Source organism: Nicotiana sylvestris, chromosome 3 (assembly GCF_000393655.2).
Source record: "Nicotiana sylvestris chromosome 3, ASM39365v2, whole genome shotgun sequence".
Classification (NCBI taxonomy): domain Eukaryota; kingdom Viridiplantae; phylum Streptophyta; class Magnoliopsida; order Solanales; family Solanaceae; genus Nicotiana; species Nicotiana sylvestris.
In genome coordinates, this window is record NC_091059.1 from 127,060,539 (window position 1) to 127,084,089 (window position 23,551).

The 23,551-nt window shown below is 41.2% G+C and overlaps 3 protein-coding genes across 3 annotated transcripts in view; 2 read left to right on the top strand and 1 right to left on the bottom strand.

Annotated features, from left to right (window-relative positions):
• LOC104227744 (uncharacterized) overlaps positions 1-11,795 on the top strand; it is a 38,049-nt gene extending 26,254 nt beyond the window's left edge. Inside the window, exon 8 of the mRNA XM_070170998.1 lies at positions 11,745-11,795. The gene's annotated coding sequence lies outside the window, so the exon portion shown is untranslated. The remainder of the gene's footprint in view (positions 1-11,744) is intronic.
• LOC138888001 (uncharacterized) lies at positions 3,502-4,227 on the bottom strand. Its single transcript, XM_070169796.1, has one exon. It carries the CDS (start codon positions 4,225-4,227, stop codon positions 3,502-3,504), a length of 726 nt encoding a protein of 241 aa, XP_070025897.1.
• A 1,115-nt stretch (positions 11,796-12,910) lies between the features above and the next one.
• On the top strand, positions 12,911-22,996 carry LOC138888002 (uncharacterized). The gene is made up of 5 exons (XM_070169797.1): positions 12,911-13,058; positions 14,646-14,774; positions 21,288-21,751; positions 21,938-22,225; positions 22,439-22,996. The coding sequence occupies exons 1-5, from the start codon at positions 12,911-12,913 to the stop codon at positions 22,994-22,996; spliced, it is 1,587 nt and encodes a 528-aa protein (XP_070025898.1).
• The last annotated feature ends 555 nt before the right edge of the window (positions 22,997-23,551 follow it).

The following is a 23,551-nucleotide window of genomic DNA, read 5'->3' on the forward strand; positions in this document are numbered from 1 at the left end:
TTTTATCCTAGGAGGAAAAATATGAAGAGCAGTGGCAATATTTTATGCACACTAGCAAGGCAGATAAAGACAAAGATTTGAGAAACTTCCTTTTGTCGGCTCTTCTCTTCCTTTTTTCTTTTTCTTTCTTTTCTTTTCTCTTTTTCTTGTTTTTGAACCACTTGCTTGCATTGCTTTGTTCCTGTTTCAAATAAAGAAAACTTGTGAGTTTAAAATGTGGTGGTTAGTTTGTGGCCCTGACCTTGAAGGCGGCTACTTCTGCACTTGCCAAGATAACTTTGATTTCAACTTGGAAGACCTTGCTTGTTATCAACCAACCATTTTCTTTCAAACCCTATCACAGAAAACACTTCCGCTCCATTCGATCCCAATATTCTCTATCTGTTGCATTTTGCTCATGAATTGATATTACCGAACCTTTGCATTTCACGTGAATCCCAAAGCATGTTGATTGTTACCAACTCAATGCGCATACTGCTTTTCCCTGACTTATGCCACTTTGATGTGCTAGCCAAATTCATTTTGTGCAATTGAAAATTTGGTAGCAAATCTTGAAGTCATTTCTCACTTGTTCTGACCAAACAGACTTATGAGGGACTCAAACAAAATAAGAGGAACAAAATAAGGGAAAAGAGAAGATACCTAACAAGCAAATTACAAAGTAGAAACTTATCAGATGTGGATACCAACTCTAATGACCATGACATGCACCTTTGGATTAAGTGGCCTAATTTCTCAAGCAAGTCTAATATTCAACTCTTATTGTACCTCTTCACTGTGAAACTAGGCTTCAGTGCTTCAATTGTCTCATCTGATCCACAATCCTCAGTCGACTTGTAGTGCCCTGAAGTGTTTTCACCATCAAGCCTCTCTTGTTTTGCTTTTTTCTCAACTCACCGTCTCCTTACGGTGCACATGAGGGTTTTCACCGATAAGACTCTCTCATTTTATCATTTTCTCTCTTTGTGCTGAGAATAAAGTATTATCCATGATATAAGAAGATCATACTTTCACCACACACTTTATTTGACATCCTCAAAGATTGGTCGGAAGGTCTTTCTTTGGACCGTAATGTAGGCTTTTGGACAGAGTTGGAAAGAAAGGGTGGCATGAAGGCTCAAAATAATTTAAGATGAAAGAGTTCAAAATTACAATTTTTGGAATCAAATATTTTGGCCAAATTAAAACTTCTGCCCCAGTTTCTTGGAGTTTGGGAATTATTATTTCTTGGGATTTCTAAGAAAAACTGCCCCACTCTTGACTTCGGGGGATTATGCAACACTTTATTTGGTGTGACCGAATCCTAAGGCTGCCTATGTATCTTGTGGTGACAAGAATCAAATCGAACGTAGTTCAAAAGACAAAGTTGTTTTTTTTCTTCTTTTCCTCTTCTATTTTTTTTCTTTTTTTCTTTTTTTTTCTTCTCTCCTTTTTCTTTTTTTTTTCTTTTCCTTTTTTTTCCTTCTTTTTCTCTTTTTCTTTTCCTTTTCTAGTTCCTAGCTCTATTTCATATTCCAAAAGAGGGGTATGAAACAAAAATTATGGCTCAAAATGGGTAGCAAAGGATAAAAGTGTTTGGGTAGCAGAATAAAGTGTCTTCGTCATACCAAAGTTAAAAATGCCAAGTACAAACATGCAATTAAAGATAAGCAAACAAATCACACATAGTATCTATTGATGGCATCAACACAAACAAAAAATGCCAATGGGCAATACCTTTGTCCCAATGAATGACCCTTGCCAGTTCGAAGCAGACTTGACTCAACCTTATCTTGATGTGGAAGAATGCATTTCAGCACTGATTGATTTACCTAAAACTACTTGAGAGATATTTTCTTGTTGTATGCTCTTATCAACCTCTTGATTTCCCAGGCTTACTGCCTCAGTTTCACTCAATTCAAAGTTTAGGTCATCTCAGAATACATGAATCTTTAATTGTTTCCTCAAACACATCCTTTTATCATATTCAAAATTGTGCCATTGCTTCATGATTAGACTAACTTTCAAGATCAGGCTGAGAATTATGCGTGCATGTCATGTCACTAGAGTCGACATGAAAAGAACTATAAAAGGAAAAATGACCTAAACAAAAACTGACTAGAACTAACAGAAAATAGGAGATTGCATTAGACAAATGATGAAAAGGGTTTGAACAAGACAAGCAAGATACACATGGGTTACAACCCTGGAACAATCCTAAATAACACTAGACGAGTTACTACAACTAAACGAACTAGACAAAATGAGAAGAAGAAGAGTTTGGGCCACAAGACAATATCCAGATTATAACCCTGAAATAACCCGGACAAACAGAAATGACAACAAAATAAACCACCACAACTCCTCCCTGGCTAGCCAAGAAAGGAGTGTCTTTCCAAGCTCGGCATCTTAGCCACTTGGTTGCACATCAAAATTACTGGGACCTTCACCAATTTCAATATCATTAACTTCAGTCAGCAAGTTTCCAAGAAGATTCTCATACTCCCTGTCACCGTGCATCCTCCCCACGAAGTGTGCATCATCATGTGCAGATAAAGGATTCTGTGTGATGTTTTGGGTGTCACTGTCCTGGACCACAATTATCCCTTCTTCAATCATTCTTTCTATCTCTCTTTTCAAATCTCGACAACTTTCAACATTGTGCCCCTGGGCATTGGAATAATATTCACACCTTTTAGAATGATCAAAGCTTCTTGCACGCGGGTCCACATGATTCGGAGGAATAGGTGCAATCATGTCATAATGCTTTAATTTCTCAAACAAGCTTGCATAGGACTCTTCTATCGGTGTAAATTTATCTTTCAACATTTGTTTACCTCTATACCCCTGGCTTGGATGTGGGTTATGGGGCACCTGAAAATTTCGTGGAGGCTGGTGGAGATTTTGCGGTGCTGGCGCTCGCCTTCTGGGGGTGACCCAGTGGCTGTACATAGGATAAGACGTTGTTAGGAGGATAGTATCGAGGAGGATTATGTAGAGCTCGGGGATAGGTTTGGGGTTGGGGTTGGGGTCGAGGCTGAGTATATTGGTGAGGCGGACCCTTTGGGCCATGTCGTGATCCTGAGACAACCATGGCAACATCATCATGTTCCTTCTAACCCGGCAAGCTTCCTGCGTCATTCTAAATTGCCTGTGTTGTGGCTTTTAAGGCAGAATAGTTCATGATCTTGCTTGACTTCAGCCCCTCTTCCACCATTTCTCCCATCTTTACCACATCATTGAAAGGCTTACCAATGGCTGAGATCAAATGGCTGAAGTAAGTAGGCTCTAGGGCTTGAAGAAAGTACTCGACCATTTCATCTTCTTCCATCGGAGGATTGACTCGCGCGGCTGGCTTCTCCATCTGAAACCATATTCCCTGAAACTTTCATTGGGTTTCTTCTCTATATTGGTCAAGGATAGACGATCCGGGACAATGTCTATATTGTACTAAAAATGCCGAGCAAAGGCCTGAGCCAAATCATCCCATGTGTACCACCTGCTGGAGTCTTGACGGGTGTATCATTCTAGAGCTGCCCCACTCAGACTTTGGCTGAAGTATGCCATTAGTAATTCGTCTTTTCCCCCGGCTCCTCTTATTTTACTGCAGTAACCTCTCAGATGAGCTACATGATCCCCATGTCCATCATACAAGTTAAACTTGGGCATCTTGAACCCAGTAGGCAGTTGAACATCAGGGAACAAACACAAATCCTTATAAGCCACACTTACCTGGCTTCCTAACCCTTGCATATTTCTCAATGATTGCTCCAGATTCTTTACCTTCCTAAATATCTCCTCTTGCTCCATGTTCTTGAGTGGTTTCTCATTTTCAACATGAGGCTCAAAGTAGGGAGTGTAGGAGTAAGGATCCGGGACCTTGAAAGTGGGTTTCGGGGCATAGTATTGGGTATCTGGAGCTAGGAATGCGGTTGTTTTGGCTGGTGAAGCATGGAAAGTTTGGGAGGAAGTACCAGGGTAATTATGGTAAGGGGTAAATCCCGGTGCATGTTGAGGAGAAAGGTCAACGGTAATGTGAACCTGGGCTTGTGATAGTGGTGGGATAGTTGCAGGGTTTTCAGTGTAGTTAGTGGGGAATGAAGGTGGAGGATGCCCCCTGATCCATGACTGATACATTTTTGCCATCTGCTGTTTCAACCTTTGGACCTCCTCTTTCAATTCAGATTCCGACTTCTCAATCTCCCTCGACGGGTCAACAATTCTTGTTTCCACGTCTTTGCTAGCCATGTCTACCTTGCTCTTTGATCTTATGTTGTACAGATGACTCGCCAAAATGCCACAAACTAACCACCCTCTGTTATGTCAAAAATGAAAGTAACAAAGGAGAGCAAAACAAAGCCAATATGTTAGCGTTAGGTCATTTATCAGACATAAATATTACATTACATGCAATGCCCCTAGCAACAGTTAACGGTTCTAGAATGGCTTCGAGGGTCACAAGGTCATTTGGCATCATCCCAATTTCACTCTTCTTGCCCCATTTCCTTCTTCATTTTCCTTTCTAACATCGCCTGGCTTTTCATTTCTTCCCCTCTCTTTTCTTTCTGATTATCACTCTTTTCTTTCCTCTCGTTTCTCACGTCCCACAACTTCATTCTCTTTTTCTTTTTCTTCTTTTTTTTCTCTCTCTTCTCACATCCACAATTTCATTCTCTTTTTTTTCTTTTTTAATAATGATTCGATCGAACTCTATGTAGGTTTCCTACGTATCATGGTCCTCATGAATCAGATCAAGCGTAGTTTTGGAAAAGTGGACAAAATAAATTAAGAAACAAAAATCTTTTATGGATTTTTCATTTATAATTTTTTTCGATTTTCAAATACAAAACAGGATGTACGATAATGAGAGACTCGACAAACTAAACTATACTATGACAACACTGACACCAACTAAATGACTGAATACTACTGTACAAGACTAGGAAGTAAAACATGAACAATAGACTCAAAAACATAAAAAGGCTCCTCAAGCAGCTCCTGAATGTAGTGGTCCTGGGGTATCTGTCATGCTCGAGTCCTGGTAGATGGATCCACACCGGAATGAGAAAAATTAGACTAAATAAATCAGTGACTCAAGACACTATGCGACACCACAACACCTCCTGTTAGACACATGCAAAACATGATTGGGCTATTTTTTGAAAATTAACCTACGTGGCCAAGAGTGGCTATAAGTGCAAAATCAACAAGGGTGACTACTCAGATATGGAAATACCTCACTAAGGCTTACATGGATTCACACTCCCAATAATCATGACCCAAAATTAATTTGCAGAAATGACCCACTTTACAAAAACAACCAATATGGCCAGAAGCGGCCAAAGATGCAAACTCAACAAGGACGGACCTTAAAGTAATATGACACCTAGTTGTGAAATCAAGATCCTAAGACATGGGTTATTGAATCACTTTTGCGAAAATGATCCCATTTTGCGAGAATGACCGATGTGACCAAAAATGGCTAGTCATGCAAGATTTGGCTAAGACCTCGCGAAGCCAAGAACCTAAGATTCACTAGGATGACCGGACCCTATGTGCGTTGCCTACGTATCACGTCCCGAAAGACGAGAATCAGGTTCGCGTAGTTCGGGAAAATTGGACATGGGAGAAAGCCTTTTAAAAATGCAACTAATTTGGAAAACCATATTTTTTGTCTTTTTGAGAAATGATAGAAAATGTAAAATCTATTTGGATTTTCTTTTTCTCCTTTTTTTGAATTTTTGGAAAATGATGGAAAATGTAAAATCTTTTTGGATTTTCTTTTTCTCTTTTTTTTTTTGGATTTTTGGAAAATAATGGAAAAGTGTAAAATCTTTTTGGATTTTCTTTTTCTCCTTTTTTTTTTTGGATTTTTGGAAAAAAATGGAAAGTGTAAAATCTTTTTGGATTCTCTTTTTCAATTTTTTTTTTTGGTTTTTTCTCGAAAAAGAAAAATATAACTGGGCCTTACTTGCTTCATTTTTCACCCTTCCTTCCCAAACATCGGTCCACCAAATGACCTTTTTAACCCAAAGATGCAACGTGTATCATATATGGATGAATGAATGTCTTTTTGGGCCACGGGCCCTTTTGACAAAATTTGGATAGGCTTCCTACAAAGGGACACGGTGCCTGGAATCGAGCCCTACTAGGTGTAAATGGCATGATGCAAATAAAAGTGACCTAAAGGCTGACCTAAGTTTGGGGTTCACTAGACAAGGCAATTCGGGGCGGCACGTGGTCGATGGCGACTGCTCTAGCTGTCCGACCACTCCACGCTCCCACGCCACCCCCTAAAGACACGGGTGACTCACAAAAAGGCCGTGTACGCTCAAACGTACTCCAGAAGACTTGTTACAGAAAGAAGACTCGGGGTTATACAAATGATGACAATTTATAAAGCGGTAACATATAAAGGAAATATTATAGACAAATAAGCAACTAACAAAAAACAAAACGACATAAAAATAAAAATCAAATAAAGCAAATAAAACAGATAAAAACCTCAACCGAACATCCTAAAAAGCCAACAAGATCAAGTACAAGCTCGAACCTGCAACTCCCCAGCAGAGTCGCCAGAGCTGTCACACCCTTTTTTTTACAAACTTCACTAAACCCTCTCAAAAATATAAAAAGATTTGTAAATCTCAAAAAAGGTTTTCAATTAGAAAGTGACAAAGATGGTGTTCAAAAGGATTAACTTAGAGTCACCACCTGACATTGGTTTCGGTGTTCCAGGTCACCGTTTTATAAAAATAATTTTTCCTTTTTAAACACTTTGGACTCCAAAACTAAGTCTGCACCAGAGATTTGGGTAAGAGGGTTCATTTGACTCGGGAAGAAGGTGTTACGCATTCCCCAAGTCCCGTAACTAATACGGTTGCATACTTGATCTAGTTGGCTTTTAATATATTCAAATTGAGGTAAAAAACACACAATAGGAAAATAAATATCAAAAGAGGTTCGAGGTTGTCCCCACCTAATAAAAGAAAAAAAATAAAAAGTAAAATCCTATGCTAGCCTATACTATACTTCCTCCACGGTGCTCGTCGATACCTCCAAAATATTTACAAAGTTCTTCGGGGCATTCCCCGGAATGAAATATCTACAAATCCTTCGGGGCATTCCCCGGATAAATTTAACTAAAGGAGGCGACCTCTCACCTCAAAAGAAACTTAAGCACGGACGTCCTAAAGGCTTGCCTATCCAAGTGTGGTCGGCCTAGGCATGCTCCTAGCGGACAATGTAATAGAAGCAAAATAAAAAAAACTAAAGAAATAAAAACTAATTTTATGTTCATTCTTTTTTTAACTTTTCATTTTTATTAGACCAAGCCCGATACCTAAAACATAGAGACAAATCCTTAAATCAATTCAATGCAACTAAATGAAACCAATCACTGAAAGTACTAGACCAAATGACTACATTGATGATAGCACATAAGAGATGAAAAATTACTATCTGAACACTTAGCATCAACAGAAACAAGACCTAAAAAATCAGAAACTAAACTTGAACCTATAAACTTTAATGGGATCTAAGGAAAAGGAAAATAAATTATCCAAAATATTTTAATAAGTGATAATTCTAAATGGGGTCAATGAAAGAGGTTCTGAATCAAGAAATGACACTGATCTGTTAAAACTCATAAGGAATTTCCTAGACGCCAAAGTTTCACGAATTAAACATACTAACTAATTCACTAAAGAAAAATAACGCAATTTTGTATTCTTTTCAAGTATTTCCATCGAACACGTGACTAAATTTAGATATATAAATGTCAAATGACACTAAGGTCAATAACTGTTGTGAGACAAGGAAAATAACATGTCCAATGAACACTTTATGATGAAAGATAATTTGAAAACTGACAAACCAAGGCTAACATGCATTATCTAAGATATTTTAAAATGATTCTTTAGATAAAAAAATCTATGTTGTTAACTACTTGATTATGACTTCTAGAAAATCACTACAACTTACTAAAAGTTGATACAGTAAAATATTTAAGACTTGAAGACGAGTGACTATGCGGCTTTAAACCAGGCAACGAGATTTAGAGGAGAAAACCGGAATCCACAACTTAATAAAATCTAAAGGAATCTATATAGTTTTCTCATGGCAATTCAACCAATTTTAAACAAAGAAGTTTTAAGAAAAGCAATATGATAAACCAAGAAATTTCGAGAAAAAACAGTAGGCCTATATCACAATATTCATCACAACGTATGGCACAAAATCACAAGTAATAGAGAAATATAGAAGAAGTGAACCTGAAATCAGAGAAATCAGCAACTACGCAGAGTTTGACTCCAAACTTCAAGCGAGGAAACAATGACAAGAGCCCGAACGGAAACCGCGAACAACGACTCCAAAAATTCGAACACCCACTTGGCTCTTTTCCGTCCGATTTTTTTCCCTATGTTTTGTTTGTATTAAGAAAAGGATTCTTAATTGCGTACATGAATGAGGATATTTTGGAGCATGGGCAGTTTGTTCACGCCTCTAGTTCTTCATTTATGTCAGTTGAACCAAGTAGGAGTATTAGTTACTGCTGGATTAGATCTATATACAATGGTGCGTTGCCAACTCAGGGAGATTTTCTTTTCATATGAAAAATTAGAACCTCCAAACTGATACAAAGATAAATATTGCCAAGAAAATAGCAACGACCGGAGTTTGATAGAGCGTGGCTGATTTCTTGGTTGAAAACAGTGATGGTACGCGTCTAAAGAACCAGAAATCAAGGGGTGCGGCCGATTCACTTCTCCTCTTGTCCAAGTGAAAGAGATCAATTAAATGGGAGGATATGTTAGGTCTTAGGGTTAGGCTAGTGGGCCAATTGGGCCAAGAAGATTGGGCTTGGTGAATTGGGTTATAAATTTGGCTTTTACTTCCATAATTCTTGCAATTTGGCTAAAAATATTAATTTCTTTTTCTAAAATAATACCATAAAAATGTAAAATTAATCCTAATTAACTAAAACAAATATATTATGACATGAAACTATTTTTGATATTTTCAAAGATTATATTAAAATAAAATAAAAATAGGTTCAAAGTAATATATCCTTCTAAAATATCTAATACATGATGTAAATAGAGAAATATGGAACTATTTTTTGTATTTTTCAATTTTGTGATAAAAATAATGTAAAAGATTCAAAATTAGTTGAAATAACTATATTTGACCTAAACTAAGTATTTAAATGCTAAAATATGTAAAATCTTGGGGAGGGTCAAAAAACACATGTCTACAGGAGCAGAGATCTAATTTGGTTTTTCTAAAAAAATAAAGTTCTTTTGTAGCCATAATTTAAAACCTAATGAATTTGTGGAATTGAAATCTGGTGTATTTGTAGAAAATGTGAAATTATTTGTGATGACCCGAAAGATCATCACTTGTTTTAGAAATAAATTCTGTGTTCCGATGCCTAAAAACCTCCTATTTGTCTCACCTCATTTTACATGCGCAGTCCGGGCATGTATCCGAAAAGCCATTATGTAAAAATCTGTGAAAAATGATGAATGTTGCTTTTAAAATGAATTTAGGTTGACTTCAGTCAACATTTTGGTTAAACAGACCCGAACCCGTAATTTTACAGTCCTAGAGGGTCCGTAGGAAACTATGGGACTTGGGCGTATGTCCGGAATCGAATTCCGAGGTCCCAAGCTAGAGAAATAAATTTTTAAAGAGAATTATTTTCTGGAAAATATATGAGTTTTTGAAAATTTGAATGTTTTTGAAATTGATAGTATCAGGCCCGTATCTTGGTTCCGGAGACCGGTACAGGTTTTATATGGCGTTTAGATTGAGCCTGTAAAATTTGGTAAGAAACGGAAGTCGTTTGATGTGATTCAGACCCGTAGTTGTGAAATTTGATACGTTGGAAGTTTTGAGATTTTTTCTTGATTTTGATACTAAATTCATTGTTAAAGCTGTTAATTTGGCGATTTGATCACACAAATAAGTTCATATGATGTTTTTGGGTTAGTATGCATGTTTGGTTTGGAGCCCCGAGGGCTCGAGTGAGTTTCAGATAGGTTTCGAAAGGTTTTTAAACTTAGAAAAGTTATAGGTTTTCAGTTTCTGGTGTTCTGAAGTTTTGTTCTTCGCGTTCGCGGAAGGAATTTCGCGAACGCGAAGGGTAAGTCGGGCTGAAGGAATTTTCCTTCTATGCGAACGTGAGAAACAGGTCGTGAACGCGAAGCTTTGGGGGTGCTACCCTTCGCAAACGCGGACCTGCTATCGCGAACGTGAAGTCCTTTGGGCTGGGACAGGGGGAAGGGGATTTTGTTCTACGCGAACGCGGCCATTGGCCCGCGAACGCGAAGGCTTGAGGAGTCAAAGCTCCGCGAACGCGAGCAGCTAAATGCAAACGCGAAGGCTAATGGGCCTGACCCTTCGCGAATGCGAAGAAGGCCTGTCCAGTGAATTAAAAATAGAAGCAAATCGGAATTTAGTTCAAAACTTCATATTTTCAAAACTAGAGAGCATTGAAGCAATTTTCAAAGAACAAGTTCTTCCCCAAAGCATTGGTATTGATTATAAACCTTTTTCTTTCGATTTCCCATTGCATTTCATCAATTTTCATCCAAAAAACCTAGGGTTTTTGTGGTAGAAATTAGGAATTTAGGTAGAGTTAGGGCTTTTTGATTAATTGGAATTTAGACCTCATTTTGGGGTCGGATTTCGAAACTAATTGCATATTCGGGCTCGTAGGTGAATGGATGATCAGGTTTTGGTTCGAACCTCGAGTTTTGACTAAGTGGGCCCGGGGTCGATTTTTGACTTTTTGGGGAAAATGATAGAAACCCTATAATTAAGCATTGGGTATGAATTATTTAGCATTTATTGATGTAAAATCAATTTGGACTAGATACGAGTTATTTGGAGGCGAATTCTAAAAGAAAAGCAGTGTTTGAGGCTTGAGTTAGCCGTGAAAGTTTGAGGTAAGTGTTTGGTCTAACCTTAGCTTGAGGAATTAAGAGTTGTGTCTTATTTGCTATGTGTTAATTGTGGAGTACGACGTATAGGCATGGTGACGAATATCTATATGTCGGTGTCAAGCATGCCCGTGAGTCTTGTATTGTAATTGTTGTGACTCCGTTATGGTTTATTCGTGCTTCATTTAAGGATTATCATTACTGTTCCCTTGTTGGGATGTTGTTATGATATTATTGTTCCCTTGCCGGGATGTTATTGTCATATTATTGTTCCCTTGCCGGGATGTTGTTGTTGTTATATTATTGTTCCCTTGTCGGGATCTTATTATTATATTATTGTTCCTTTGCCGGGATTCTTTTATGATTGGTGTTGATAAATGAAAAGGGAGCGGGTTGCATGCCTGCAATGGTACTATATAAAATGGGAGCTAGTTGCACGCCTGTAACGGTACTATATGAAATGGGAGCAGGTTGCATGCCTGCAACGGTATTATATGAGATGGGATTGGGTTGCACGTCTGCAACTGTATTACATGCGTACTTGTTTCTTATTTCCTTATATTTTGCTGGTAATTGATTTATGGCGTTCCTTACATTTCTCTACTATTATTCTGTTGTTATCTGTTACTCCCCGCAGCATGTTTCCCTGCCCAACTTTAGTTGTAATTATCTGCTTTCATTTTCGCTTATAGGATTTAACTGCACATGTTTATTTGGTAGTCTGTTCCTAGCATCGTCACTACTTCATCGAGGTTAGGCTAGGTACTTACCAGCACTTGGGGTCGGTTGTGCTGATACTACACTTTGTACTTGGTGCAGATTCTGATACCGAAGCATTTGGACCGCAGTGAGGGTGCTGTCTTCAGTCCATTCAGGCGACCCGAAGTAGTCCTGCAGACGTCCACGGGCCTTGGCGTCTCCTCCTATCTTTTGTCTTTCTGTTTTTACTTATTCAGAGATAGACTTGTGTATTTCCATTCAGACCTTATTTGTAGTATTCTTAGATAGTCCATGACTTGTGACACCAAATTCTGGATAGTATTGTACTTTAGATTATGTAACAGTGTTTGGTTGAACTATTAAGTTTTTTGTCTTCCGCATTTTTGGTAATCTAAATTTATTCCACTGTTTAATCACTTAATACTTTGAATTGTTGAGCATGCTTAATAAAAAGGGTAATGAATTTCTAATACTCCGCTTGCCTAGCTTTCACGAGTAGGCACCATCACAATTTCTGAGGGTGGGAAATCTGCATCGTGACAAGTTTGTATCAGAGCTCTATGTTACATAGGTCTCACAATTCATGGACAAACTTAGTAGAGTCTGAGGGATCTGTACGGAGACGTCTGTATTTATCCCCAGAGGCTACACAGTTAGAAAAAAATTCACTTCTATTCTTCTCTGTCGTGCAATTTTATTCTCTCAATGCTAAATTGAAACCTCTACTTTTGTCCTTTCGCGAATGGCGAGGTCACGTACTGCTTCTTCAACCGAGCAGTAGCACAGACCAGTAATAGATCAGCTACGTTTTTGGAGGCTTTGTGGAGGTTGGATAGGTTTCACCAAGCTCTTCACTATCACTTACAGTGGTGCATCTTCTGAGAATCCCTAGGATTATTTAGACAGCTGCCATGAGGTTCTCAGGAACATGGGGATAGTGGAGACCAATGGGGTCAACTCTGCTACTTTTTACTTATTTGGATCCGCCAAGACTTGGTGGAGGGATTATTGTTTGGCTAGACGAGTTGGGTCTCCAGCTTTGACTTGGGATCAGTTTTCTCAGCTATTTCTAGAGAAGTTTCTTCCTATCACTCAGAGAGAGATCTATTAGAGGCAGTTTGAGCGTCTCCAGTAGGGTTTTATGAGTGTTACTCAGTACGAGACCAGATTTATCGACTTGGCCCCTCATGCTCTTCTTATACACCTTACTAAGAGAGAGAGAGAGGAGGTTCATTGTGGGACTCATTCATCCTATTCGACATCAGATGGCTAAGGAGACAGGGAGCGAGATTTCATTTCAGGATGCGGCCAATACGGCTATGAGGGTTGAGATGGTTCTATCACATGGAGGTGATCAGGGGTCTGACAAGAGGTCTCGTTATTCAGGAGGATTTAGTGGTGCCTCGTCTGGAGGTAGGGATTCTTTTGGTAGAGGCCATCCTCCTAGGTCTTTTCAGTAAGCACTTCAGACTTCTCACGGTGCCCCAGGTAGCCGTGGTTCTTATATTCAGTATTCTGATCAGTAGTCCTACAGTGCATCACCAGCTCCTATCAATGCACCTCCGCTCCAGAGCTTTTTGGGTCGTCAGTTCCATCAACAGAAGGCTTGTTTTACTTGTGGCAACATAGAGCATATTGATAGATTTTGTCCTCGAGCACTGAGCAGTTCTCAGCACCAGGATTCCCGTGCCATGGTTCAGGCACTGAGTGTTCCACCGCTCGTCTAGCCAGATAGAGGTGGAGGTAGAGGTGCTAAAGGTGGAGGTAGAGGTATTAGAGGTGGAGCTCAGGCCGCTAGAGGTGGAGGCCAGCCAGCAACAGGCCGTCCTAGAGATGTAGTTCAGAGTTGTGGAGCCTAGCCCCAATGTTATGCTCTTCCAGCCAGGCCTGAGGCTAAGGCTTCCGATACAGTTATCACAGGTACTGTTCTGATTTGTAGTAGAGATGCTTCAATTCTATTTGATATAGGATCTATGTACTCCTATGTGTCATCTTATTTTGCACCGTATTTGATCATGCCTAGTGATTCTTTGAGTGCTCCTGTATATGTGTCTACTCTAGTAGGTGATTCTATTGTTGTAGATCGTGTTCATCATTGTTGTATAGTTGTGATCGGGGGTCTTGAGACCCGAGTAGACTTATTACTTTTGGACATGGTTGATTTTGATGTCATATTGAGGATGGACTGGTTATCACCTTACCACACGATCTTGGACTGTCATGCCAAGACTGTGACCTTAGCCTTGCCGGGTTTGCCTCGTTTAAAGTGGAGAGGACTCTTGGTCATTCTACCCGCAGTGTTATCTCATATATGAAGGCTTGGCTTATGGTCGAGAAGGGAATGTTTGGATTATTTGGCATATGTTTGCGATTCTAGTACCGAGGTTCCTTCTATTGAATCTGTGCTTGTTGTTCGTGAGTTTACTGAGGTATTTCCTTCAAACCTGCCGGATATGCCACCCGACAAGGATATTGACTTCTGCATTGATTTGGCTCTGGGCGCTCAACCTATTTCTATCCCACCGTATCGTATGGATCCGCCTGAGTTGAATGAATTGAAGGAGCAGTTGCAAGACTTTCTTGAGAAAGGCTTCATTAGACCTAGTGTCTCACCTTGGGATGCGCCGGTGTTGTTTGTTAAGAAGAAGGATGGATCGATGCGAATGTGTATAGATTACTAGCAGTTGAACAAGGTTACAATCAAGAATAAGTATCCATTACCGAGGATTGATGATTTGTTTGATTAGCTTTAGGGTGCCAAGCTATTTTCGAAGATTGACTTGAGATCTGGCTACCACCAGTTGAGGATTAGAGCATCCGATGTCCCTAAGACATCTTTCCGCACTCGGTACGGGCATTATGAGTTCTTGGTGATGTCATTTGGGTTGACAAATGCCCCGGCAGCTTTTATGGATTTGATGAACCGAGTGTTCAAGCCTCACTTGGATTCGTTCGTGATAGTCTTCATTGATGATATTTTCTATCTATTACCGCATCCAGGAGGAGGATGTGCAGCATCTGAGAGTGGTCTTCAGACTTTGAGAGATAGTCAGTTGTATACTAAGTTTTTAAAGTGTGAGTTCTGGTTGAGTTCAGTTGCTTTCTTGGGTCATGTTGTTTCAGCAGAGGGTATTCAGGTGGATTCGAAGAAGATAGAGGCAGTTAAGAACTGGCCTAGACCAACATCAGCTACAGAGATCCGGAGTTTCTTGGATTTGGCAGGCTATTATCGTCACTTTGTGGAGGGGTTTCCATCTATTGCAGCCTCGGTGACCAAGTTGACCCAAAATGGTGCCCAGTTCAGGTGGTCGGACGAGTGTTGGCGAGCATTCAGAAGCTCAAGACAGCTTTGACTAAGGCGCTGGTGTTGGTTTTGCCCACAGGTTCAGGGCCATATATAGCTTATTGCGATGCATATCCTATTGGACTTGGTGCGGTATTGATGCATGATGGCAAGGTTATTGCTTATGCTTCGTGTCAGTTGAAGAATCATGAAAAGAACTATCCAGTCCATGATTTGGAGTTAGCAGCCATTGTTCACGCGTTGAAGATTTGGAGGCATTATCTATATGGCATGTCATGTGAGGTGTTCACGGATCACAAGAGTCTGCAGTACTTGTTCAAGCAAAAAGGAGCTAAATTTGAGGCAGGGAAGGTGGTTGGAGTTGTTGAAAGACTATGATATCACCATCTTATATCACCCGGGAAAGGCCAATGTGGTGGCCGATGCTTTGAGTAGAAAGTCAGCTAGTATGGGTAGTTTAACGTATATTCCGGTCGGTGAGAGACCGCTTGCTTTGGATGTTTAGGCTTTGGCCAATCAGTTCGTGAAGTTGGATGTGTCTGGGCCCCGCCGTTTGTTAGCTTACATAGTCGTTCGTTTTCTTTATTGGAGTGTATCCGAGATCGGCAGTATGATGATTCTCATTTGTGTTTCCTTAGGGACATAGTGTAGCACGGTGGTGCCAAGCAGGTTATATTAGGAGATGATGGAGTTTTGAGGATGCAGGGTCGAGTTTGTATGCCTAATGTGGATGGACTCCGGAAGTTGATTTTAGAGGAGGCCCATAGTTCCCGATACTCTATTCATCCGGGCGCCGCTAAAATGTATCAGGAATTGCGACAACATTATTGGTAGAGGAGAATGAAGAAGGATATTGTTGCATATGTGGCTCAGTGTTTGAATTGTCAGCAGGTTAAGTACGAGCATCAGAGACCTGGTGGTTTGTTCCAGAAGATTGAGATTCTTGAGTGGAAGTGGGAGCGTATCACTATAGACTTCGTTGTTGGACTCCCACGGACTCATAGGAAGTTCGATGCAGTGTGGGTTATTGTTGATAGGCTGACCAAGTCAGCACATTTCATTCCGGTAGCAGTCTCCTATTCTTCCTAGAGGTTAGATGATATCTCTATCCGGGAGATTGTTCATCTTTATGGTGTGCCGCTGTCTATCATTTCAGATCGAGGTACACAGTTTACCTCACATTTCTGGAGAGCAGTTTAGCGGGAGTTGGGCACACGGGTCGAGTTGAGCACAACATTTCATCCTCAGACGGATGGACAATTCGAGCGTACTATTCATATTTTGGATGATATGCTCAGAGATTGTGTCATTGACTTTGGAGGCTCATGGGATCAGTTTTTGCCTTTAGCGGAGTTTTCCTACAACAATAGCTACCAGTCGAGCATCCAGATAGCTCCTTATAAGGCTTTATATAGTAGGCCGTATCAGTCACTGGTTGGATGGTTTGAGCCGGGAGAGGCTCGGTTGTTGGGTACAGATCTAGTACAGGATGACTTGGACAAGGTCAGGATCATTCAGGATAGGCTTCGTACAGCTCAGTCCAGGTAAAAGAGTTATGCCTACCGTAAGGTTCGTGATGTGGCATTCATGGTTGGCGAGCGAGTGTTGCTTCGGGTGTTTCCTATGATAGGCGTGATGAGATTTGGAAAGAAGGACAAGCTTAGCCCTAGGTTCATTGGCCCATTTGAGATTCTTGATTGAGTGGGAGAGGTGGCTTATAGACTTGTGTTGTCGTCGAGTTTATCAGTCGTGCATCCAGTGTTTCATGTGTCCATGCTTCTAAAGTATCATGGCGATCCATCCCACGTGTTAGACCTCAGCACTGTCCAGTTGGACAAGGACTTGTCATATGAGGAGGAGCCGGTAGCTATTCTAGACCTGCAGGTTCGTCAGTTGAGATCGAAGAGTTTCCCTTCTATTCGTGTTCAGTGGAGAGGTCAGCCTGTTGAGTCATCGACTTGGGAGTCCGAGTCCGATATGCGGAGCCATTATCCCCATCTTTTCTCCGATTCAGGTACTTCCTTCTTATGTCCGTTCGGGGACGAACAGTTGTTTTAGAGGTGGAGAATGTGATGACCCGAAAGGTCATCACTTGTTTTAGAAATAAATTCTGTGTTTCGAGGCCTAAAACCTCCTATTTGTCTCACCTCGATTTGTGAGTGCAGTCCGAGCGTGTATCCAAAAAGCCATTATGTGAAAATCTGCGAAAAATAATGAATTTTGCTTTTAAAATAAATTTAGGTTGACTTCGGTCAATATTTTGGGTAAACGTACCTGGACCTTTAATTTGACAGTCCCGGAGGGTCCGTAGGAAAATATGGGACTTGGGCGTATGCTTGGAATCGAATTCCGAGGTCCCAAGCCCGAGAAATGAATTTTTAAAGAAAATTATTTTCTGGAAAATATATGAGTTTTTGAAATTGATGGTATCGGACCCGTATCTTGGTTCCGGAGCCTGGTACAAGTCTTATATGGCGTTTAGATTGAGCCTGTAAAATTTTGTAAGAAACGCAAGTCGTTTTGATGTAATTCAGACCCGTAGTTGTGAAATTTGATACTTTGGAAGTTTTGAGATTTTTCCTTGATTTTGATGCTAAATTCGTTGTTAAAGCTATTAATTTGGCGATTTGATCGCATGAATAAGTTCATATGATGTTTTTGGGTTAGTATGCATGTTTGGTTTGAAGCCCCGAGGGCTCGGGTGAGTTTCAGATAGGTTTCGGAAGGTTTTTAAACTTAGAAAAGTTTCAGGTTTTTAGTTTCTGGTGTTATGAAGTTTTGTTCTTCGCGTTCGCGGAAGGACTTGATAAGTAGGATTTTAACATGTTTTATACCCATACTTGCCTGCGCTTTTAGTGTAAATTGCTACAAAATAGTCCCAAAAAGCTTACAGATTGCGCTTGATTGCAGGTTTGAGCTATAACGTGACAAATCGTCAAAGATCGGCTCAAATTGGAGTGAAACTTGCTCAAGTGCCAAAGATCAGTAGAGTGAAGACATTCAGAACTTGGTGCGGACCACACCATCATGTCATGCGGCCGTACCATAGAAGTTCAGAGACTGTGAACTTACAAGCCATGCCCCATGCGGCCGCGTCCCAATTAATGCGGCCCGCGTCTCACTCATACGGCCACACAATTTTGCTATGCGGTCGCGTCCAATAAGTTCAGAGAGTATTATATTCCAGAAGCAAACCACGCGGCCGCGTCCAACTTCATGTGGCCCGCACTCCCCCAATGTGGCCGCACTCTATGGTCACGCGGCCCGCATCAGTGAAGTTCAGAGAAGCTGCAAAACCTTTCATGCGGCCCGCACTCCCCCCTATGTGGCCGCACTCTATGGTCACGCGGCCCGCATTAGTGAAGTTCAGAGAAGTTGCAAAACCTTTCATGCGGCCGCACAACAACTTTGTGCGGTCCGCGCCAGTTTTTATGCGGCCGCACCCCAACTTTGTGCGGTCCGCATCACCATTTTCAGAGAGCAAGATTTAGAGGTCAAGCAACCTAGTGTGGCCGCGTGCCATCTTTGTGCGGTCCGCACTAACCCCGCAGGGGCATTTTTGTCCAGCCCACTATAAATAGAACATTTTACCATTTTTAGGTCAAGTTTTGTACAACTGACAGCTGCTGACTTATGTTTTGGCCTATCTTGGGCATTTTTAGCTTAGTTTCATCATAGATTATTGTAGTTTAGCATTAGCAATTAATTAATATGGTTGTTTCATCTTCTATTTCTTCATTTTCTGCTTTAATTATGTCTAGCTAAACCCATTAGCTAGGGTTGTGGCTCAACCCTAGTGTGGGTAATTAATGGGTGTTGCTTCTTACTGATAGATTGATATTGGGTGTTTGTTATTTGGGTTAATTTTATGGTTTAATTAAGGATTGATGGTTGCAAACATTGATTCTAGCTTAGTGGGTCTTGACCTTTCTTGAGAAAGAGAGTCTATGACCCCAGAATTGACCCAACAAGGGATTGGGGTGGATCCATGAGAAATGGTAGTCCCAATTAACGGGTTAAACCTCGAGAGAGTAATCACCCTACTTGAACCCTAGTTGCTTGGTCTAATTGGCCTACCCAATTGATCTCGAGAGAGTCAATTGGGCAATATCTCTCTCTCTACCGAGAGGTGTGAGAATGAGTACAAATGTTCACGGTTATAACATTGATCCCAAATATGTCAATCTATTATTAGTAACCTCTACCCATTAGTTAACCACCTAGGTGATGTCACGACCCTAGTGCCTTTCTCTATATTAATCACAACTTAGAACATACCCTTTTAGCATAAATTAGCTTAAACTTGTAGTTGATAATAGTAGTGATTAAACAAAACCCCAAAAAATGGTAGAAGTACAATTAGGAGCAAACACGCATTCCTAGTCTAAACAAATACGCAACTCCATTCCATGCTCCCTGTGGAAATTGACCCCGATACCACTATTCGAGTAAAAGTATTAGCGCCCGCTCCTCCTACCATTGTGTAAGGTTGAGTTCGCCGCGATCAACTTTTTGGCGCTGTTGCCGGGGAGCTTACGGTGTTGACTATTTGTGTAGCTAGAATTGTGTTTTACTTCTCTTTCCTTCTTGTTTACTAATTTTGTTTGTGTCGATCAATCAGGTACAATGACTCTTAATGCAAATGACCCTCTCGGTAATGTGATAGCGGGGGAGGAGGTAGAGGATCTAGAACAAGATGAGGTCTTACCTCAACTTCCACGGAGAGGCCGACATGTCAATATAAATGCAAATGAGAACAACAACATTCCAGACCCTCCTCCAGCACCGCCGAGAGTGGCTCCTAGAGTTTTACCAAATCAAGGATACGCCAGTGCTATTGTTCCTCCCCGAATCCGGGCGGGGAACTTTCAAATCACAAATGTTATGCTGACCTTGCTCGAGCAAAGAGGTTATTTCACGGGGTCCTCCGATCAAATGCCTACAAGCACTTGAAGGGGTTCGTGGATACATGTTGGGGTAGCAAGAAGACAAACGCGTCCGAGGATGCATTGAGATTGAGGCTTTTCCCGTTTTCTCTTCGGGGTAAAGCATTGGATTGGTTAGAAAGACTCCCCAATCATTCTATTACAACATGGGATGAATTGGCGGACAAATTTATTGCCAAGTTTTTCTCTCCAAGTCATATGGCAGCTCTTCGGGATGAAATTCTAGCTTTCAAGCAAGAGCCAACGGAACCTTTGCATGAGATATGGGAAAGATATAGAACAATGGTGAAAGAGAGCCCTAATAACGATATGACCGAGGCTATGATTCAACAAACCTTTTATCGGGGCATCAACACCACAAATCAATGCATCGTGAACCAATTAGCCGGAGGGAACTTTATGAAACTTTCTTACCAAGAGGCATGTGATGTACTTGATGAAATGACCGACACCTCTTTGGCATGTCAAAGCTGAGCAAACGTTCCCCAAGGTGACCCCACGGTCATCCATTTGCACAAGGAGTTGCACGATCATGTCCAAGCTATCGCCGAGCTTACAACAACTATGAATCAATTGGCAAAGGCGCAATTGCAACAAGTCCAAAACCCGCGCCAAGTCAACGCAATGGAAGGTGTTTCTATGTTGAAAAGGAGGCAAAGAGGACAACAACCTCAAGCTAATTGTGAACAATATGACAACAACAATGATGGTGGTGGTTATTCAAATGAGTGCTATGATGATCAAAGCGAAGAAGTCCAATATGTCAACAACTATCAAGGGAATAGAGGTAACTTTTCAAACCAACAATGGCGTCCTCAAGGTAATTGGGGCAATCAACAACAAGGCGGAGTTAATTGGAATAACAACAACCAAAACAACAATTGGGGTAATCAAGGCAACCAAGGAAATTGGCATGGTAATAATAATAATTGGGGAAACAACAACAATCAAGGAGGGTGGCACAATGGCGGGAACCAAGGCAACCGGGGGCAAGGTTTTCAAAGGCCCCCCATGTACCAACAACCGAACAATCCACCCCCTTTCCTTCTCAAGGTCTGAGTTCGTCCGGAAGCGAGATGGGGAGAATTGAAAGCATGTTCGAGCAAATGATGAAAAAGAACCAGGATTCCGAGGCCCAATTAGCTTCGCATAACACATCTATCCGGAACTTGGAAGTGCAATTAGGCCAAATCTCTCAGTCTTTAAATACTCGCCCAAAGGGTGCTCTACCAAGTGATACGGTAGTAAACCCCAAGGGTGGGCACAATAATCATGTGATGGCAGTGACAACGCGAAGTGGAAGAGGCGGTGATGTGCATGCCTCAAGAGGAAACCAAGTTACGGTGGATGAAGATGAGTTACGAGATAATGAAATACCTTTGGTGGTTGAAGATGTAGTTGAACCAAGTGTGAGAGATGATGTGCGGATTGATGTTCATGAGGTTGAGGAAGAAACACAAGAGGTCGTGAACCCGTCTAGGGAACACGTGATTGATATGCCCGAGCCGGTGGTGCCCAAAGCTCGAGCACCCTTACCTCGACCTCCTCCGCCCTATCCTCAACGGTTTGCCAAGCAAAAGGGTGACAACCAATTTAAGAAATTCATTGAGATGATGAAGAGTTTGACCATCAACGTGCCCTTGGTGGAGGCACTCGAGCAAATGCCGGGATACGCAAAGTTCATGAAAGATTTGGTTACAAAAAAGAGATCAATGGAGTGTGAGACAATCAATATGACCCATCAAGTGAGCGCAATTGTACATTCTATGGCTCCGAAACTTGAGGACCCCGGTGCATTCTCTATACCATGTACCATTGGAAGTGCCGACTTTGCAAAAGCCCTTTGTGACTTGGGGGCAAGTATCAATTTAATGTCATATTCGGTCTTCAAGACCTTGGGAATTGGACAACCTCGTCCAACTTCTATTAGGCTTCAAATGGCGGACCGGTCAATGAAGTGACCTTTGGGGATTATTGATGACGTCCTTGTTCGTGTTGATAAGTTTATATTGCCGGCCGATTTCGTTATCTTGGATTGTGAGGTGGATTTTGAGGTTCCAATTATCCTTGGAAGACCTTTCCTAGCTACTAGGAAGGCATTGGTAGATGTTGAGGCGGGAGAGTTGACCTTCCGTGTTGGTGATGAAAAGGTGGTGTTCCATGTATGCAAATCTATGAGGCAATCGAATAGCACCGAGGTGTGCTCGTTTGTTAACATTGTCACGACGGTGATAGTAGATGACACAAGTGCAATGGTGAATGTTGAAGACCCACTTGAAGCCGTTCTCTTGAACATGGATGTTGATAATGATGCTGGGAGAGTTGAATGTGTAAACGCTTTGCATGGTATGGGCTCGTATTCTTATGAGCCTAGGAAGTTATCTTTGGATCTTGAGAATCGCAAAACTCCCCCAACCAAGCCATCTATTGAGGAGCCGCCGGTGTTGGAGTTGAAACCACTTCCTCCTCACCTCAGGTATGAATACTTGGGCCCTAATTTCACTTTGCCTGTTATTCTTTCGTCTTGTTTGACTAACGTGCAGGTTGACGCCACTTTGGCGGTTCTACAAAAGTGCAAGAGGGCAATTGGATGGACATTGGCGGATATACGGGGCATAAGCCCCGCCTTTTACATGCATAAGATCATATTGGAGGAGGATTCGAGTCCCTCACTTGAACACCAAAGGAGACTCAACGAAGCTATGCAAGAAGTGGTCAAAAAGGAAGTTATCAAGTGGCTTGACGCCGGTGTGGTGTATCCTATTTCTGATAGCTCATGGACTTCTCCGGTGCAATGCGTACCGAAGAATGGCGGGATGACTGTGGTAACCAATGCCAACAATGAGTTGATTCCTACTTGGATGGTGACAGGATGGAGAGTTTGTATGGACTATAGAAAGCTTAACAAGGTGACTAGAAAGGATCATTTCCCGTTGTCGTTCCTCGACCAAATGCTTGATCATCTTGCGAGTCAGTCGTTTTATTGCTTTTTAGATGGGTATTTGGGGTACAATAAAATTCTCATTGCCCCAGAAGATCAAGAAAAGACGACCTTTACATGTCCCTACGGCACATTCGCATTTTCGAGGATGCCGTTTTGATTGTGTAATGCCCCAGCGACCTTTCAACGATGTATGATGACAATTTTCACCGACATGGTGGAAGATATATTGGAGGTCTTTATGGATGATTTTAGCGTGGTGGGAAACTCCTTTGAGGAATGCTTGACAAATTTGGACTGAGTGTTGGCCCGATGTAAAGATACAAACCTAGTCTCCAATTGGGAAAAATGCCATTTTATGGTAGAAGAGGGTATTGTATTGGGTCATAAGATTTCGAAGAAAGGTATTGAAGTTGACAAAGCCAAGATTGAAGTCATTTCAAGGTTACCTCCCCTACTTCTGTCAAAGGGGTGAGGAGCTTTTTGGGCACGCAGGTTTCTACCGAAGGTTCATCAAAGATTTCTCTAAGGTAGTTAATCCGTTGTGCAAGTTGTTAAAGAAGGAGGCCAAATTTTTTTTTGATGAGAAGTGCATGGAGGCTTTCGAGCTGCTAAAACACAAGTTGACAACAACCCCTATCATTACCGCACCCAATTGGAGCTTGCCATTTGAGCTCATATGTGACGCTAGTGATGTTGCAGTAGGGGTGGTCTT